The sequence below is a fragment of the Pongo abelii genome, chromosome 10 (assembly GCF_028885655.2).
Source record: "Pongo abelii isolate AG06213 chromosome 10, NHGRI_mPonAbe1-v2.0_pri, whole genome shotgun sequence".
Taxonomy (NCBI): Eukaryota; Metazoa; Chordata; class Mammalia; order Primates; family Hominidae; genus Pongo; species Pongo abelii.
In genome coordinates this window covers 129358238-129378566 of record NC_071995.2, presented here as the reverse complement: position 1 = coordinate 129378566, position 20329 = coordinate 129358238, and the positions used below count along the sequence as shown (strand labels likewise).

The 20329-nt window shown below is 47.4% G+C and overlaps 2 protein-coding genes across 8 annotated transcripts in view; one reads left to right on the top strand and one right to left on the bottom strand.

Moving 5' to 3' along the window:
- The window catches only part of RIMBP2 (RIMS binding protein 2), a 323541-nt gene that overhangs the window by 287043 nt on the left and 16169 nt on the right, over positions 1-20329 (top strand). For all 6 annotated transcript variants that reach the window (XM_054527741.1, XM_054527742.1, XM_054527745.2 and 3 more), the window contains 4 exons: positions 2648-3364; positions 9848-9956; positions 17752-17933; positions 19288-19456. In XM_054527741.1, the coding sequence (XP_054383716.1) occupies positions 2648-3364; positions 9848-9956; positions 17752-17933; positions 19288-19456 (1177 nt within the window). The remainder of the gene's footprint in view (positions 1-2647; positions 3365-9847; positions 9957-17751; positions 17934-19287; positions 19457-20329) is intronic.
- The window catches only part of PIWIL1 (piwi like RNA-mediated gene silencing 1), a 75694-nt gene continuing 74616 nt past the window's right edge, over positions 19252-20329 (bottom strand). For both annotated transcript variants that reach the window (XM_054527754.2, XM_054527749.2), the window contains one exon: positions 19252-19441. In XM_054527754.2, coding sequence (XP_054383729.1) covers positions 19412-19441 — 30 coding nt within the window. In that variant the 3' untranslated portion in view covers positions 19252-19411. The remainder of the gene's footprint in view (positions 19442-20329) is intronic.

The window sequence follows — 20329 nt, the reverse complement described above, 5'->3', positions numbered from 1 at the left end:
CTTCCCCTCGGTCCTGGCCTTGGGGAGATGTTTGTCACTGCTGCTGCGGTCGCTGGCCAGTGCGTCCAACTCCCACGTTCATGTGCTCTGCAGGGCAGTGCGGGATGACCAGCTCTATGCACCAGGCCCTGTGCTAGGCTGAGGGGTGCCCTCTGCAGGTCCCAACCTAATGGGGAGACAGACAAAGGCAAGCCATTGGTAGGAGCTTTGTGGGTTTTCCAAATGAAAAAGGCCTTGGAGAGGAAAACCCCCCGGGACGAAGCTTCCCAGCACTGCTTTCTCCAGGAACACAAGGAGAATTTTGAATGGTGCATTTTGAATGGTGGACAGAAGGCTCATCCAAATCTGGCCTGCCGACTCGGTGCCTACTTGCATAGACAAGACTGACTTATGTTCTCCTGGCAAAGGCTCCTGGCAGGGCCTTGGGGATGTCCTGTCACCAAAGAACATGCCAGATCCCTATGCAAACCCTGCATGGTGCAGCACGTGCTATCCCCAGCAGCTCCTCCGTCCCCGCTCCCAGGTGACACCATGGAGCAGGTTCACACTGGCCTTTGCGGAGTGGTCCAGTCTGACCCCATGACCCCTCTGTGTGCCCCAGAGCCAGGAGCTCCGAAAAAGTGCCCATGAGTCAGGCCCGGTGAGGCAGGCAGCTGGTCTTCCCACGCCCCTGATGCCTGTCCTTTTGATGGAGGAAGAGCCCGGGAATTGCTTAGTAGAGAAATAATGTCACCTCTCCTCAGAAGGTGGCCCAGGGTCAAGCAAGTTCATTAGAAAGTTCGTGGGCTGAGCCCCACCCCCACAGGCACAGCCCCACTCCCTCCACCTCTTAGCAACAGGGGGATCGCTGGGGCTGGGGCTCGGCCAGGATGGCAGCAGCCTCCCTCTCCCATCTACAAGGTGTTGTCAGGCTTTAGAAATCATGCAGGAGGCCGGGCGCGGTGGCTCACGCCTGTAATCCCAGCACTTTGGGAGGCCGAGGCGGGCAGATCATGAGGTCAAGAGATCAAGAACATCCTTACCAACACGGTGAAACCCCATCTTTACTAAAAATACAAAAATTAGCTGGGCGTGGTGGCACGCGCCTGTAATCCCAGCTACTCGGGAGGCTGAGGCAGGAGAATCACTTGAACCCGGGAGGCAGAAGTTGCAGTGAGCTGAGATTGCGCCAGTGCACTCCAGCCTGGGCAACAGAGTGAGACTCTGTCTCAAAAAAAAAAAAAAAAAAATCATGTAGGCAGGTCTGGATTTCTGGATTCTCTTTAGAAATTACAAGATGTGGTACAGAGATCTGGCCACTCAGCGTGCACCTTCCCACATGGCAGTGAGGAGCTGTAGCGGAGCCGGATCCCTGATGGGCACTGCAGGTGTTCGGCCCCCACTGGCCTGGTTCACTCATTCCCGCCTGCCTTGGAAAGTGCCTGGGGTTGCCATCCCTGTACTCTAAGGATGGTTTGTTTTCCATGTTCTTATTCGCTCCAATATTAGCTGATGTGCTCCCAAATCTGCAAAGGAAAGGGAGAGAGCTATCAGCTGCACAGTGTGTGCCCCGAAGCCTCCTCACCTGGCTTATGGCAAGTCCCAGGCCCATGGTAGACCCTGTGTTAGGCAAATCCCACATGGTCCCCAAGATCAAGGGGCCCACAGCCAGAGGGGGGACAGACAAGTGGCCCTGTTCCGTGCCCACGTGGCTCATCTCTACCGAGCACCCCCAGGGCCGATGGCCAGGACCCAGGGGCACGCTTTGCCTGGTCGGTCAGCCAAGCGCCTTTGAAGGAGAGACCAGTCAGGAGTCCTTCATGCTCTTCGGGTAGAGGGTGAGTTGAGGGCTGTTCCCGGCAGAGAGTGATGACGTGCAGACGGGCAGTATAAGGGCCATGGACACTGGTTAAGCAGCTCCTGGGGTGGCCAGCTCCGTGCCACCCACTAGAGACCACGATGGCTGAAGTGCGGCTCTCAGGGACTCCAGGCTGCAGGATGCAGAGGAGAGAGGCGGACCCCAGTCCTTTGCCGGCACAGACTCTGCACGATGGTGTGCGGGCGCTGTTGGTGGGGCCGGGGATGGCGTGGTTTCACGCAGCTTGTATCTTAGCAGGCAGAAGGGTGACACGTCGGCCTAACTAGAAAGTCTTGCAGAGGGTGCCCAGCGCTGGAAGGGAAGTGGGCCCAGTGGATGGACAGGGACGGGTCAGGCTCCCTGTCTGGTGAACTGTCTCCAGCCACACTCAGCCTCCAGTGGCAGCTGCCCTCAGGGTTTCTGAGGATGTAGCCCCCGGGCAGTCTCCCCTGGCACCGTGGCCACACCCACCCTCTACAGCAGCGGTACCGCGGGCACAGTGGGGCCTGATGTGCCGCCGGGATCTGACCTGCCCTCTCCTTGGCTGGATGCATGGCGCTGGCTCCTGCCCGGCCCGCTGGCTCTGCGTGTGCGCTGCCTCAGCCTCCACCCTGCACCAGCCCCGTAACCCATTCTGTTTCCATTCCAGAGCCCTCCACGGCATGCCCCCGGCCCGAGCAGACGCATGCTTCCTGCCCCTCGCTGCCTCCAGGACTAATTCTGTCTGTATTTTCTTTCCTCCTCTGGCCCCCACTTCATGCTGACCACACACCCTTTCCCGCGCCTGTTCTTGACACACCACCCCGTAAGGACTGCACTGAGCATAGGACCTCTGAAGGCACTTTCTGGGAGCAGCCCGAGTTTCCCCACCAGCCCCACAGGAAGAGACTTTTCAGTATCCCCGAAGTAGCGGAAGAGGACGGAGAGTGCTGTGGGCTGCTGCACAAGCAGGGTGCAGGGCCGTCCCCCAGGGCCAGGACGGGGCTGGCCAGAGAGCCCAGGCCCGGCAGGCCCTACAGGGGCGACGAGGCCCCGCGGGGCTCCTGGTTCCCGGTGAAGCACAGGGGCTCGGGGGCCGTCCCCCACGCGGAGGACTTCCTTCTGGAAGACAGGGGCTGTCGGTTCAGCCGCTCGGCCACCCGGAGCCCGGACAGCGGCCTGGACTGTGGCAGTGAAGAGGAGGAGTCGCGGTTTGGCTTCGGAAACACCGTGGCCGCGTGCAGCCCGGGCCCTGGCCACTGTCCCTGCAGGAGGGGCCTGAGGCCGCTGCTAGCCCGGCGGCGGACGCTGACCCGGCAGAGCAGCGTCGAGGAGGACTTTGGGGAGCAGGTGGGCCCTGGTGGCCTCCTCAGCAACGACGACCCCCAGCCCAGCCCGGAGAGGCCGCCCCCCAGGAAGCACGGCTGGGGCGAGCCCACCGAGCACCAAGATTTTCGGGGTGTCTGGAAGAAAAGCATAACCATGCCCGACAGTAGGGCAGCTGCCCCCCACGCAAAGCCACCTCCCAGAGTCGCACAAGGCCCCCTGGTGTGTGACCTAAACTTCCTTTTCACAGCCACTTGCCAAACCAATCTGTTTCATCCTTTCACTGGTTTTCTGTTTGTTCTGGTGTCCATCCCTGGGGACTCTTGCCGGCTGTCTTTCCTTTTCCCTGCATTTTTGATTTCTCAAGTCCCATTTGCTTCCCAACCTTTTGACCATGCTGAAGATTTCTTTACTTTGCTTAGAGTAATGATTTCCACCCCCCAGAATCAGTAATGAGTATGGCTGCTTGAATTAAAGGACAACTGAATCTAAATTTTAATTAAGGGTTAGCTGAAGTGTGATTATCTGAAAGTCTGGCAACATGTTTGTGTTCACAGGGATCCTTAGGGATTTATTTATGACGACTAGTATTGTCGAGGGTTTTTTTTCCTTGTTATTTTGGAGTTTTCTTCATTGCTTTCGGACATTTATAACCAAAAAAAAAAAAAAAAAAGAACAATGATTGAAGAAATCTATTTTTTTTTTGCATATTGTTTCCAAAGTTCTTGTTTTTTCCCATTTGTTTTCTGTGCCCACAGTTTCCAGAACAAATTTTCCATGATCAGCCTTCTCCCCACAGGCACTGCCATCTGGGCTTGTTGGTTTTGAGCGTAGGGATTCATCGAAGGCTTCATTCATGTCTATATCGTGTCCTCTTTTCAGAACATTTGCTCCTGTCATGCTGACCTTTTCATTGAAAACACAGGTGAGCCATCCACATGGCGCCAGGCCTTGGGTCTGAGGCCGTGTGCTTGCGATGGGCCCACCCAGGAGAGGTGCGAGATCCGTGGCTCGGTGACTCAGCCGCCCACGGCAGCCCGCAGCCTCCGCTGCCCCGCCGCGGGCTCTGCAGCAGGCACGCCTCATCCCCGGACTCCCTCCCCGCCATTCATGCCTGTGTTCCTGAGAACTTCCTCACTCCATTTACTTACTAGCAAGAAGAAGGTTTTGCTGTGATTGTCTTTAGTCAGTCCTAACCCTGATCTAAAGGTGACTTTAGAGGTGAACTTAGCCGGAAAGGAGACCCGTCTGAGTCCTAGAATGTTACCAGCATCTTCAGATTAGAGTATCTAAAGGTGACTTTGGAGGTGAACTTAGCCGGAAAGGAGACCCGTCTGAGCCCTAGAATGTTACCAGCATGTTCAGATTAGCAGTATCTAAAGGTGACTTTGGAGGTGAACTTAGCCGGAAAGGAGACCCGTCTGAGCCCTAGAATGTTACCAGCATCTTCAGATTAGAGTATCTAAAGGTGACTTTGGAGGTGAACTTAGCCGGAAAGGAGACCCGTCTGAGCCCTAGAATGTTACCAGCATCTTCAGATTAGCAGTATCTAAAGGTGACTTTGGAGGTGAACTTAGCCGGAAAGGAGACCCGTCTGAGCCCTAGAATGTTACCAGCATCTTCAGATTAGAGTATCTAAAGGTGACTTTGGAGGTGAACTTAGCCGGAAAGGAGACCCGTCTGAGCCCTAGAATGTTACCAGCATCTTCAGATTAGAGTATCTAAAGGTGACTTTGGAGGTGAACTTAGCCGGAAAGGAGACCCGTCTGAGCCCTAGAATGTTACCAGCATCTTCAGATTAGCAGTATCTAAAGGTGACTTTAGAGGTGAACTTAGCCGGAAAGGAGACCCGTCTGAGCCCTAGAATGTTACCCGCATCTTCAGATTAGAGTATCTAAAGGTGACTTTGGAGGTGAACTTAGCCGGAAAGGAGACCCGTCGGAGCCCTAGAATGTTACCAGCATCTTCAGATTAGAGTATCTAAAGGTGACTTTGGAGGTGGACTTAGCCGGAAAGGAGACCCGTCTGAGCCCTAGAATGTTACCAGCATCTTCAGATTAGAGTATCTAAAGGTGACTTTGGAGGTGGACTTAGCCGGAAAGGAGACCCGTCTGAGTCCTAGAATGTTACCAGCATCTTCAGATTAGAGTATCTAAAGGTGACTTTGGAGGTGAACTTAGCCGGAAAGGAGACCCGTCTGAGCCCTAGAATGTTACCAGCATCTTCAGATTAGAGTATCTAAAGGTGACTTTGGAGGTGAACTTAGCCGGAAAGGAGACCCGTCTGAGCCCTAGAATGTTACCAGCATCTTCAGATTAGAGTATCTAAAGGTGACTTTGGAGGTGGACTTAGCCGGAAAGGAGACCCGTCTGAGCCCTAGAATGTTACCAGCATCTTCAGATTAGCAGTATCTAAAGGTGACTTTGGAGGTGAACTTAGCCGGAAAGGAGACCCGTCTGAGCCCTAGAATGTTACCCGCATCTTCAGATTAGAGTATCTAAAGGTGACTTTGGAGGTGAACTTAGCCGGAAAGGAGACCCGTCTGAGCCCTAGAATGTTACCAGCATCTTCAGATTAGAGTATCTAAAGGTGACTTTGGAGGTGAACTTAGCCGGAAAGGAGACCCGTCTGAGCCCTAGAATGTTACCAGCATCTTCAGATTAGAGTATCTAAAGGTGACTTTGGAGGTGAACTTAGCCGGAAAGGAGACCCGTCTGAGTCCTAGAATGTTACCAGCATGTTCAGATTAGCAGTATCTAAAGGTGACTTTGGAGGTGGACTTAGCCGGAAAGGACACCCGTCTGAGCCCTAGAATGTTACCCGCATCTTCAGATTAGAGTATCTAAAGGTGACTTTGGAGGTGGACTTAGCCGGAAAGGAGACCCGTCTGAGCCCTAGAATGTTACCAGCATCTTCAGATTAGAGTATCTAAAGGTGACTTTGGAGGTGAACTTAGCCGGAAAGGAGACCCGTCTGAGCCCTAGAATGTTACCAGCATCTTCAGATTAGAGTATCTAAAGGTGACTTTGGAGGTGGACTTAGCCGGAAAGGAGACCCGTCTGAGCCCTAGAATGTTACCCGCATCTTCAGATTAGAGTATCTAAAGGTGACTTTGGAGGTGAACTTAGCCGGAAAGGAGACCCGTCTGAGTCCTAGAATGTTACCAGCATGTTCAGATTAGCAGTATCTAAAGGTGACTTTGGAGGTGAACTTAGCCGGAAAGGAGACCCGTCTGAGCCCTAGAATGTTACCCGCATCTTCAGATTAGAGTATCTAAAGGTGACTTTGGAGGTGGACTTAGCCGGAAAGGAGACCCGTCTGAGCCCTAGAATGTTACCAGCATCTTCAGATTAGAGTATCTAAAGGTGACTTTGGAGGTGGACTTAGCCGGAAAGGAGACCCGTCTGAGCCCTAGAATGTTACCCGCATCTTCAGATTAGAGTATCTAAAGGTGACTTTGGAGGTGAACTTAGCCGGAAAGGAGACCCGTCTGAGTCCTAGAATGTTACCAGCATGTTCAGATTAGCAGTATCTAAAGGTGACTTTGGAGGTGAACTTAGCCGGAAAGGAGACCCGTCTGAGCCCTAGAATGTTACCCGCATCTTCAGATTAGAGTATCTAAAGGTGACTTTGGAGGTGGACTTAGCCGGAAAGGAGACCCGTCTGAGCCCTAGAATGTTACCAGCATCTTCAGATTAGAGTATCTAAAGGTGACTTTGGAGGTGGACTTAGCCGGAAAGGAGACCCGTCTGAGTCCTAGAATGTTACCAGCATCTTCAGATTAGAGTATCTAAAGGTGACTTTGGAGGTGGACTTAGCCGGAAAGGAGACCCGTCTGAGCCCTAGAATGTTACCAGCATCTTCAGATTAGAGTATCTAAAGGTGACTTTGGAGGTGGACTTAGCCGGAAAGGAGACCCGTCTGAGTCCTAGAATGTTACCAGCATCTTCAGATTAGAGTATCTAAAGGTGACTTTGGAGGTGAACTTAGCCGGAAAGGAGACCCGTCTGAGCCCTAGAATGTTACCAGCATGTTCAGATTAGCAGTATCTAAAGGTGACTTTGGAGGTGGACTTAGCCGGAAAGGAGACCCGTCTGAGCCCTAGAATGTTACCAGCATCTTCAGATTAGAGTATCTAAAGGTGACTTTGGAGGTGAACTTAGCCGGAAAGGAGACCCGTCTGAGCCCTAGAATGTTACCCGCATCTTCAGATTAGAGTATCTAAAGGTGACTTTGGAGGTGGACTTAGCCGGAAAGGAGACCCGTCTGAGCCCTAGAATGTTACCAGCATCTTCAGATTAGAGTATCTAAAGGTGACTTTGGAGGTGGACTTAGCCGGAAAGGAGACCCGTCTGAGCCCTAGAATGTTACCAGCATCTTCAGATTAGAGTATCTAAAGGTGACTTTGGAGGTGGACTTAGCCGGAAAGGAGACCCGTCTGAGCCCTAGAATGTTACCAGCATCTTCAGATTAGAGTATCTAAAGGTGACTTTGGAGGTGGACTTAGCCGGAAAGGAGACCCGTCTGAGCCCTAGAATGTTACCAGCATCTTCAGATTAGAGTATCTAAAGGTGACTTTGGAGGTGGACTTAGCCGGAAAGGAGACCCGTCTGAGTCCTAGAATGTTACCAGCATCTTCAGATTAGAGTATCTAAAGGTGACTTTGGAGGTGGACTTAGCCGGAAAGGAGACCCGTCTGAGCCCTAGAATGTTACCCGCATCTTCAGATTAGAGTATCTAAAGGTGACTTTGGAGGTGGACTTAGCCGGAAAGGAGACCCGTCTGAGTCCTAGAATGTTACCAGCATCTTCAGATTAGAGTATCTAAAGGTGACTTTGGAGGTGGACTTAGCCGGAAAGGAGACCCGTCTGAGTCCTAGAATGTTACCAGCATCTTCAGATTAGAGTATCTAAAGGTGACTTTGGAGGTGGACTTAGCCGGAAAGGAGACCCGTCTGAGCCCTAGAATGTTACCAGCATCTTCAGATTAGAGTATCTAAAGGTGACTTTGGAGGTGGACTTAGCCGGAAAGGAGACCCGTCTGAGTCCTAGAATGTTACCAGCATCTTCAGATTAGAGTATCTAAAGGTGACTTTGGAGGTGAACTTAGCCGGAAAGGAGACCCGTCTGAGCCCTAGAATGTTACCAGCATGTTCAGATTAGCAGTATCTAAAGGTGACTTTGGAGGTGGACTTAGCCGGAAAGGAGACCCGTCTGAGCCCTAGAATGTTACCAGCATCTTCAGATTAGAGTATCTAAAGGTGACTTTGGAGGTGAACTTAGCCGGAAAGGAGACCCGTCTGAGCCCTAGAATGTTACCCGCATCTTCAGATTAGAGTATCTAAAGGTGACTTTGGAGGTGGACTTAGCCGGAAAGGAGACCCGTCTGAGCCCTAGAATGTTACCAGCATCTTCAGATTAGAGTATCTAAAGGTGACTTTGGAGGTGGACTTAGCCGGAAAGGAGACCCGTCTGAGCCCTAGAATGTTACCAGCATCTTCAGATTAGAGTATCTAAAGGTGACTTTGGAGGTGGACTTAGCCGGAAAGGAGACCCGTCTGAGCCCTAGAATGTTACCAGCATCTTCAGATTAGAGTATCTAAAGGTGACTTTGGAGGTGGACTTAGCCGGAAAGGAGACCCGTCTGAGCCCTAGAATGTTACCAGCATCTTCAGATTAGAGTATCTAAAGGTGACTTTGGAGGTGGACTTAGCCGGAAAGGAGACCCGTCTGAGTCCTAGAATGTTACCAGCATCTTCAGATTAGAGTATCTAAAGGTGACTTTGGAGGTGGACTTAGCCGGAAAGGAGACCCGTCTGAGCCCTAGAATGTTACCCGCATCTTCAGATTAGAGTATCTAAAGGTGACTTTGGAGGTGGACTTAGCCGGAAAGGAGACCCGTCTGAGTCCTAGAATGTTACCAGCATCTTCAGATTAGAGTATCTAAAGGTGACTTTGGAGGTGGACTTAGCCGGAAAGGAGACCCGTCTGAGTCCTAGAATGTTACCAGCATCTTCAGATTAGAGTATCTAAAGGTGACTTTGGAGGTGGACTTAGCCGGAAAGGAGACCCGTCTGAGTCCTAGAATGTTACCAGCATCTTCAGATTAGAGTATCTAAAGGTGACTTTGGAGGTGGACTTAGCCGGAAAGGAGACCCGTCTGAGCCCTAGAATGTTACCCGCATCTTCAGATTAGGAGTAGAATGTTGAGTTTTGAAGTTGATAAAATGTAGAAACTTCCGTCTTTTGAGTTTTTTGAAACCTCACACACAACTTTTATCCAAGCAGGACAGGAGGAACTGCAACGTCTTCCCCACTTTTGTGACAGCTGGGAGGGGGCATGTGGAGACTAGGAGGGACTCAAATGCTCCAAGGAGCCAAGGGTGGGGCGAGATGTATTCAAGCCATTGTCTCTTTGGTCCCAAAACATTTGTCTTCAGCACCAGCAGCAGCAACCAAAAGAGACCCCCCCACAAGGAATTATTTTTGCCCTCACCCCACCACACGCCCAGCAGCGGCTCCGAGTAGACAGTGGGGTGCTGGTGCACGGCTTTGTTCTCTCCCAGGCCATTCAGCTAACCTTTCAGTTAAAAGCTAAGTTTAGTTGCCTTTAGAGATTCTGCTTCTCAACCCACTTGATTTGGCTAACTGAATTCTTCAGTTCCCAATGCTGGCGAGACTTACGACTTTGTTGTTTTGTCTTTAGATTTTAGGGAACCCAGCCTCTGCAGGACGGGTGGATCACATGGGCCGGAGGTTTCCCCGTGGCAGCGCTGGTCCTCAGAGGTCCCGGCCCGTGACAGTCCCATCCATCGGTTAGTGGCTCCATCATTGCTGTTGTGTCTTTCAGCCGCGGAGCATGTGGCTGCTTACTCCATCTAAGCATGAACAAAATTTTAGGAGTAGCATTTTCCGCTAAGCAAAGAACACTCTGTTATTCGTGGCAAAAAGAAGGCAGGAACAGCACAACAAGATAAATGAAAGCTATTTGTAAGTATTCTTGAAATATCAAATTGGCCTTCTACATCCGTGTTCTCCCCGCTGATTTGTTCCTGGAGAGCTTCACAGGGTAAGCACTGAAGGGGGGACCACTTTGTGTCGCCTCCCTCACCCTGGCGTGGGCTCCCTGGGACACTCAGGGTCAGAGTCCATGGCAGGTGCAGAAGCTGGATGTCAGCGTGCCTCAGGGGTCTGTGAGCCCCACCCAAGGGAATGCTGTCTGTCTGCAGAAGACAACGCTGGCAGCAGAGCTAAGTCCTGGGGGACACCATGCAGCTGAGTGTGCCCCTGAAATGTGTGCTCCCCACATCCATCTGGGCACCTCCCCTGCTCATGAGTCATCATCTGGCATTCTGTTTTCCATTCTCTTCCTGACTTTTTGGAATTCAGCCAGACATGCTGAAAGCTGTCGTTTTAGTCATCCTAATCAGTTCGTGGAGGGGGATACTTCTATTATTGGAATCAATCATGGCAAGGAGAATTCCAAAAAGTATTATGCACAAGATAATGGAAGCTGGTCATCAGCACAGAGGAACCAGGCTTCTATGAAAACACACACACACACACACACACACACACACACAAATGCAGGGAGAACTCTTGATACAACAGAAATAGATGAGGAGAAACTGTCTTGGTTTGGCATGACAGGGCTCAAGGAGGATAACTTCTGGATAGTCTATGCCCCTGAAAAGCCACCTGGAATCTCATTGAAATAGCTGAAGTTTAAAAGGCCATTGGTCTATTCCATCAACTCAAAATGAAGAAAGGCTTCATAAAGCAAAATAGATTCTTTAAAATTATGTCCTGCCAGACTTTTTCTTCCTTGTATAATTCAAACAATAAGAAAAAAAAATTCCTTTTCCATCTTTACAGTTTTTAGATTGTTTTTATCTTTAACCGGTAAAAATTTCATGCAATGTTAAAGATCCTTAGGAAACCGTATTTTCAGTTAACTGAATAATAAAAGATGCAGTCAAGCTCACAGAACATTGATGGCACTTATTACAGATCAACTAGCAGGGTTAGTGGAGCCCAGATTCCTTTTGGGTATTCTAAACCTAGTGTGTCTCTCAAATCTTCATTCAATTTGTGTGTAATTCCCTCTGGAGGAACTACGGAGCTTAATAAATCAGTTCTCCTGGCTTTCATGTTAAATGACCTGTCCGAGATGTCCTGTCTTGAGAAACGAGGTGGGGAAAAGGCCAATCCCCCTGTTCAAGGCTCTCATTCTCTCCCTGTGGTTAGGGTGAGTTTTCGAGTCTTCATTTGATTGTAACTTTAATGAGTGAAGACTGCAAGCATTGCTCAGGAAATGACCTGGTGATGGTGTAGCCGCTGAAAAGTTAATGCTGTGGGCACTCAGAAAGGACGTCCTTTGGAAGAGGCATGGTGGGTCTTCTATCCCAATCTCCTAGGTCTGAGAACTGAAAATTGTGCTGTGACAAATCAGCACTTGAGCCAGGAAGTCACAGAAAACCAATCCTGGGCCTGCAGTCTTGCCAGGTTGACCCTCGCTGTCAGCGTCATAGGCGACAATTTGGTTGGATTTTTCTGAAGCCGTAGAATTCCAAAGGCTGCATATGTGTCTTAATTTCAGCAGGACACTTGTTAAATTGGGTGAAAGAGCAAATCTATGTCAACACCTTAACAAGGAAAAAGCCTCTGAACATAACTCAGAAAAGAGTTAACTGACAAACCTATGATAGGTTTGCTTTAATTGTGCTGACTTCTTATCATGTAGCAAGCCGGGAAACCACATAAAAATAACTCTAACCAGACACTTTATACAGAAATACACATCTCAGCACCTACTGTGGTTTCAAAAGGAAACAGAAGTGGAGGGTGCTTATCACCCACCTGAGGAGGAGGAGGACCTGGCACAGAGCTTTGGGAAATGAACATCAGTGACAGCTGAACAGACAGGATGTTCCTCTAGTTCTCATTTACTTCTACTTTTCTTGTGAAAATATTAGAAAATATTTTAGAAATCTGCTATATTTCAAAGGCATTACTTTTCTTTTTCAGAGGAAATTAACTCCGTAAACCATATACTTCCTATTTTTAATAAGCAGTGGACCTACAATGAAAAATAATATAACTTTTAATATTCTCTGGATTTCCAAAATTTAAAAAATGTCCTTCATGATTAAAAAACGAAATTATGTAGCTTCATATCTAATAAATTCTAAACCATATAATTAGCATAAAGAGGCCTCAATGTTGATAGATGTCTTCAAATATATACTTAATTAGGTTTGGTTTTTATCCTTTATAACTTTTGGTCTTTGCATTTATCTAGTTGTTGACCTGTCAGACAGAAGGCCTGTAGCTTCACTCTTCTAAAACCGAAGCACCACGTTCAAGAGGATTCTGTTCTTAGGAATCAACTCTGAATATCTCCTCTGTCTTCTCCCATTGTTTGTTATTTTGGCTACTGAGCCTACAAAGTGAGGAAACTACAGCATGTTTTCTTTGTGTCCAGGGAGGAAAAATAAAAACATTAATAACTCTGTTGACAAAGCTTTGCCCCTTAAAAAGGAGAGCTCTTCAGGTTTCCCTGCAACAAAAATAATCAAAAGCTGTCAACTCTGTTTCATAGATGATTCCCTTTATCTCCATAGAAATTACAACAGACAGTAGCAGTGAGGGCAGTCGGTCTGGGCCAGGTAGTGAGGGAAACCTCTCTCCTGTAGAAGACGGTGCTTATTCTCATGGCACCGGTGGATTTGGGAGCCCACGCTGGCGGCCAGGCATGAGCCCTGATTTCCCACACGATATGCACACCCTTCCTCCTAACAAAGACCCCTTGGGCCAGCAAACTTCCTCAGCAGGATGAGAGGCAGTGCCCACTCCCCCCAGGGTCAGACAGACAGCTGTAGGTAAGTGCTTCTTTCAGTCTCGCCTGCCACCACCAAGGACAAGGGACCCCCAACTGCCCAGTCCAGTCTGCAGTGAAGCCAAGTTTCCATGGACACATTCCAGGGAGGCTGCTGCTCTCTCCCTGTCGAGGTTTGGTGCTCATAACACATCCAGTGCATCCTCTCTGGAAGAACGTACAGTGGAATCACCGCATACGCATGATTTTATTCACATACGTTCAACTCCAAGTGCTCCACCCACCTCTACCCCATACCTGTCTTCCCCCCAAAACAACGTGACCTTGTGGGCAGTTCTTTGGAAGGAGCCTTCAGTGGGGGACTGGCCTCAGGCATCTCTGTGTTGGGGTGTCTGCCTAAATGTCTCCCGTGGTGTGGCCAGTTGCATGGTCCATGTGAGTTTGGACCTGAATACACAAAGATGTGTTTTCGCAGATCATGGTCCTTGAGCATAAGCCACCTATTGAGAAAATGCACTCTTATGTAGGCTATAGGAGGAACCTGAAATATTTTCAAGGGGTATATTGACCACCCCCAACTCTCTCTAGGATCTGACCTTAGCCCCTGACCCCTCTGCATGTTTTGATGCCACAAACTTGCCATATAAACTCAGCTGGAAAGTGCTGAGAACTTGCTTGGAGGATGCTGTAGCCAGAGGTTCTCCTCCACTGGCATTTTTCCGTACCTGGAACTGCATTCACTAGATCACACTGACATGGTCATTAAGTTCCTCCAGCAGATCTCCAGCAGAATGGAAAGCAGTCGTCGTCCTCACGCAGCCACAGCTGTTCTCCACCATCATCCCTGGGTTTGAGAAGGGGCTGCACAGCTGTGCCCACTGCAGAGGCCACGGAGCGCTTCACATTCTACTGAACTCGGATACCACTTGAAACTAGAAAAAAGTCAGGTTTTTTCACTGACTATCAACAAAATCAAAACAGCCTGGAGAAATTAATGAAGGCTGCTGTGGAAAAGTTTTGTTCCCTGGCAGAAATTACTGACATTTTAGATTAGGCATTCAAAAAAGACTGTGAATCTCAATAATGTAAACAATTCATAGTATTTTAAAATTCAACCTTTCCTGCAGCCAAAGTGCTTTTTATTTTTAGACTACGTGTCTTATTTTTTCTGGTGAAAGAGGCCAAGCCGTTTGGTTCTTTCTCCACCACTTGTCCTGTCTCTTCTGCATACCTGTGTCGTCTCGTCCCACCACCTGTGTTCCTCGTGCTGGGACAGAAGCTCACACTGGGCTGCTTCTCCCAATCCTGCTCTCTGCTGCCGCCAGCTGGCGTGTTTCTCGCTTCCCTGATGTTGTGAGACCACCTCCCATGATCAGACCAGTATTATCTGTCAGTTCCCTCTCTCCCCCATTCTCTCTCCATACATATATACATACGCACACATATATCTAATGATGTTTAGTGATACATATGTATATATATATATGCATATGTATTAGGATTTCCAAAATAATTGTTTTGATTTTTTAAAATAAACTTTCAACTTTTATTTTGGATTCACTGGGGTACATGTGCAGGTCTGTTACATGGGTATAGTGCAGAATGCTGAGGTGTGGGGTACAAATGGTGCCATAATCCAGGTAGTGAGCATAGCGCCCTGTCAGGAGTCTCTCGGCCCTTGCCCCCTCCCTCCTCCACCGCCTAGTGGTCCCCAGTTTCTGTTGTTCCCATCTTTGTGTCTATGTGGACCCAATGTTTAGCTCCCACTTATAAGTGAGAACATGAGGTATTTGGTGCTCTGTTCTTGTGTTAATTTGCTTAGGATGATGGCCTCCAGTGGCTGCGAAGGACATGATTTTGTTCATTTCTCTGGCTGCGTAGTATTCCACGTGGTATACGCACCACGTCTTTATTCAATCCACCGTTGATGGGCATCTAGGTTGATTCCATGTCCCTGCTATTGTGAATAGTGCTGCAATCACCATATTGAGTGACTGTGTCTTTTTGGTGAAACGACTTTTCCTTTGGGTACACACCCAGTAATGGCACTGCTGTGTCAAATGGTAGTTCTAAGTTCTCCAAGAAATCTCTGAACTGTTTTCCACAGTGGCTGAACTAATTTCCATTCCCTCCAATGGTATATACATTTTTAAGTGTTTCTTTTCTTTGCAGCCATCCCAGCGTTTATTTTTTGACTTTTTAATCGTCATTCTGACTGGTGTGAGATGGTATCTCATCGTGATTTTGTTTTGGATTTCTCTGATGATCAGTGATGTGGAGCATTTTTTCATACATTTATTATCTGCTTGTATGTCATCTTTTGAGAAGTCTATTCATGTCCTTTGCTCTTTTTAATGGAGTCATTTTTTGCTTGTTGATTTAAGTTCCTTGCAGATTCCGGACACTAGACCTTTGTCAGATGCACAATTTGCAAATATTTTCTCCCATTCTGTAGGGTTTTGTTTACTCTGTTGATAAGTTTCTTTTGCTGTGCAGAAGTTCTTTAATTAGGTCATGCATGTTAATTTTTGTTTGTGTGGCAGTTGTCTTTGTGGTCTTAGTCATAATTCTTTGCCAAGGCTCATGTCCAGAATGGTATTTCCTAGGTTTTCTTGCAGTATTTGTATAGTTTGAGGTCTTAACGTTTAAATCTTTGATCCATCTTGAGTTAATGTTTGTATATGGTAAAAGGGTAGGAGTCCAGTTTCAATCTTCTGCATGTGACTAGCCAGTTATCCCAGCAGCATTTATTGAATGGGGAGTCCTTTCCCCATTGCTTATCTTTCTCAACTTTGTCAAATATCAGATGGTTGTAGGCATGTGGTTTTATTTCTGGTTCTCTATTCTGTTCCATTAGTCTGTGTGTCTGTTTTTGTACCAGTGTCATGTTATTATAGTGACTGTAGCCTTATAGTATAGTTTGAAGTCAGGTAATGTGATGCCTCCAGATTTGTTCCTTTTGCTTAAGATTACTTTGGCTATTTGGGCTCTTTTTTGGTTCCATATGAATTTTAGAGTAGTTTTTCCTAATTCTATGTAAAATGACGATGGCAGTTTGATAGAAATAGCATTGAATCTGTAGGCTGCATTGGGCAATATGGCTACTTTAATGATATTTATTCTTCTAACCCATGAGCATGGAATATTTTAGCGTTCAGGTCATCTATGACTTCTCTCAGCAGTGTTCTGTAGTTCTTCTTGTAGAGATCTTTCACCTCCTTGGTTAGATATATTCTGTGTGTCTTGGTTAGATGTATTCTGTGTATGTGTGTGTGGCTATTGTCAATGGGATTGCACTCTTGATTTGGCTCTCAGCTTGAACAATTTATTGGTGTATAGAAATGCTACTGATTTTTATACATTAATTTTGTATCCTGAAATTTTATTGAAACTGTCTATTGGTTTAGGAGCCTTTTAGCAGAGTCTTCAGGATTTTCTAGGTTTAGAATCATATCATCCGTGAAGAGAGATAATTTGACTTCTTATTTCCTATTTGGATGCCTTTTATTTCTTTCTCTTGCCTGATTGCTCTGGCTAGCACTCCAGTGTTGAACAGGAATGGTGAGAGCAGGCATCATTGCCTTGCTCCAGTTCTTAAGGTGAATGCTTCCAGCCTTTGCCTGTTCAATATGATATTGGCTGTGGGTTTGTCATAGATGCCTCTTACTATTTTTGAGGTACATCTTTCAATGCCTAGATTGTTGAGGGTTTTTTTAATCATGAAGGGATGTTGGATTTTATTGCAAGCTTTTTCTGCACTATTGAGATAATCATATGGTTTTTGTTTTAGTTCTGTTTATGCAGTGAATCATATTTATTGATTTGCATATGTTGAACCAATCTTGCATTTGAGGGATAAAGCCTACTTGATCATGGTGAATTGTCTTTTTGATGTGCTGCTGGATTCAGTTTGCTAGTATTTTATTGAGGATTTTTGCATCTGTGTTCATCAGGGATATTAGCCTGTAGTTTTCTCTCTTTGTTGTGTCTGTCAGATTTGGGTATCAGGGTGATGTTGGCTTCATAGAATGAATTAGGGCAGAGTCCTTCCTCCTCAATTTTTTGGAATAGTTTCAGTAGAATTGGTACCAGCTCTTCTTTGTATGTTGGTAGAATTCAGCAGTGAATTCATTTCATCAATATTGGTCTATCCAGGGTTTCAATTTCTTCCTGATTCAATCCTGGGAGGTTGTGTGTGTCTAAGAATGTATCCATTTCCTCTAGTCCAAAAGAACCACTTTTAGAAGCTGGGTGGTATATGGAGTTGAAACCCAACTCACCAGGAAATTATTAATTCACTATAATAAGGATGCATTTGTTGCCAGTTACATATTTACCTAAGTGAACAGTTGGTCACCTCTATGGACTCTGACTAACATACAAATGTATTTTAAACGTGGGCTGTGCTTAGCTTTCCATTTTGCAGAGTGTGTGGGTCCTGGGAAGGCTCCCCAGCATGGGCCATCCTGCCCCTGGCACGGCCGCAGCTCCTGCCCCAGCCTGTGCTCTCTGAGGAGGCCCCCGAGGCTCAGCCCTGTCTCAGTGCTTTCACACGCAGTGTGGCCAGGTACAGAATGTGGCTGTAGTTATGTGCTTCTCCAATTCATCTGACCTAGACCTCCTGATCTATTTCCGCCTACATGTTAAGACACAAAAAAGACAAAAGTCAAGGAACCGCTGCCATCCTCACTGCTTTCCAAAGCTGCATTTCCTGTGCGCGCTCCTCAGTTAGACTCACTGCCGCTCTGTTCTTCACCCCCACTTGCTCGCAGATGATTACGGGCGAGACCGCCTTTCTCCAGACTTCTATGAAGAGTCAGAAACTGACCCTGGTGCCGAAGAGCTCCCGGCCCGGATCTTTGTGGCTCTCTTTGACTACGACCCGCTCACCATGTCCCCAAACCCAGATGCTGCAGAGGAGGAGCTTCCCTTTAAAGAAGGCCAGATCATCAAGGTGCGGGATGGCTGCCTGGGGGCGGCTTCATCAGCCCCTGAGGCGGGTCTGGGTCATGGGAGCAGAGACTGGCAACAGGGTATCGACTTGGAGATGGCCTTCTCCTGCAGGCCATGGGCGAGGCATGGGAGGAGGTGGCATGGTGCTGTGACAGCTAGGGCCCTGCCCTCTGCAAAGTGCCTTCTCCAGCATCTGCCCAGTTTGTATGCACACAAACACACCCAAATATGTCCTGTGAACTCTGGATTCTATTAGGGCCTACGTTGTTGAGAAAAATATCACAGGCTCCAAATTTTAAAACAACACTTGTCAGTCAGCAGACAGGCAGGGAAGAGAGGAAGGAGGGAGAGGGAAAGGGAGGGGAAAAGGGAAAAAGGGAGGGGAAAAGGGAAGAAGGGAGCATCAGCAGCTAGAGGCTGGAGTTCCATGCCTTAGTTCTTTAACACACCTGATGGAGGTTGTTTCCTATCCCTTTGGTAGCCAGTTCCTTTTTTTTTTTTTTTTTTTTTTTTGAGACAGAGTCTTGCTCTGTCACCCAGGCTGGAGTACAGTGGCACCATCTCAGCTCACTGCAACCTCTGCTTCCCAGGTTCAAGTGATTCTCCTGCCTCAGCCTCCCGAGTAGCTGGGAACACAGATGCGTGCCATCACACCCAGCTAAATTTTTTTTTGTATTTTTAGTAGAGACAGGGATTCACCATGATGGCCAGGCTGGTCCCAAGCTCCTGACCTCAAGTGATCTGCCCGCCTTGGCCTCCCAAAGTGCTGGGATTACAGGCATGAGATCCAGCCTTCTGAGAGGAGAGGAGCCTTGTGAGTCTCAAGTAGGGAAAATGAGAGAAAGTGTGCTGTTCAGTAGGAGAGGGGAAAGAAAGAGGGCCTTGAACCCTGTTTGCAGTTTCAGCAAGGGTCCTGACGGTTGGCATTTGAGAACAGTCGGAATGCCTGCTGTGTGGCACTGTCTTGTTACGTAGGAACCCATTTCAGGCAGACAGAAACACCGCTTTGTGCAGCCTACCTGGTCCTTCTTGGTGGAGTGGGGTCTCATCACGCACCCTTTTAACGTGCGTGAGTTTAAATACATGCATTCATCCAAGCAAACACCCTGCCTGATGAGAAGAATGGCAGGTTGTCCAAATGCTGGATGAAAAACTGGCTCTTGAGTCAGTCATAGAGCGAGGGTTACATGTACACATCTACAGCATACATGTGGGTGACCTATGCAGGTGATTTATGGTATTTTAAACTATATTTAAAATATATTTTCAACTATACTCACTTACCGTCAGTGGGACTATTGTATTTCTGAACCAATCAATTACAATGCTTGATTTATTTTCCCCCATGGTTCTAGGTTTATGGTGATAAAGATGCTGATGGATTCTACCGTGGGGAAACCTGTGCCCGGCTTGGCCTTATTCCTTGTAACATGGTCTCTGAGATACAAGCAGATGATGAGGAGATGATGGATCAGCTTCTTAGACAGGGCTTTCTCCCTCTGAATACACCTGTGGAGAAAATAGGTAAGCACAAACCCCTATTCGACCTTCCCTGTGCATTTTATCGCACAAAACACCTGCCGCTCAGAGAGGCAGGCGGTGATGAGGAGACCCCAAATTGCATCATTTAAATATGCCAAAGTCATGTAAATGTTGACCAGTGATTTTTCTTGGGCAAAAGCCACCCTACAAACCAGGACTGCCAGTAGTCTCCTGCGTGCTTTAGGGACACAGGTACACCTAAGTGTGAAGACACAGATGATCTAATGGGCGATGAGGTACAGTCTTGCTTGCAAAAAATTTATCACATCTAAAAAACACATGATTAGCCGCTTTCTGGTAATGTGGTTTGAACATCAGCCTGTCTACAATAAATTTCAGTGGGTGGTCGGGGGAGTGCTATGCCTTTCATTCTTTAGGTGACCTTTGCTTATCCAAGAGGCACAAGCTCTTTTCTCTTTAGTTTGGGTAGACATGAAACTCCTTCATTTATCTTAAGCCAGTCTGCAAGCACCAGTGAGAATGCAGCAAAACTATTTTCAGTGATTTTTTAAGCAACATTATATTTATGAGTTTTAAATTTTTTCCCATGTGCAATGACAATGTCCTCATTTAAAAAAGCCTCTATAGTCTCAAAAAAAGCCTCTATTTTTTCTAAAAAGCTGTAGAGAGAGATCAGTTTTATATCATTCATATTTAAGGTTTAATACTTCAAAACTTGATTAGCTTCTAAATCAGACTTCAAAGACAAAATTCAGTGCTTCAAAGACTATACATAATTTTAAGGATAATCACAAAATCAAAACATTTCAACCTTTTTTGGCATTAATAAACGCATTGTCTCAAGATAGAATCCACATCTAATAGTCGAGGTTTAGTGTGAATATATCGCCCACA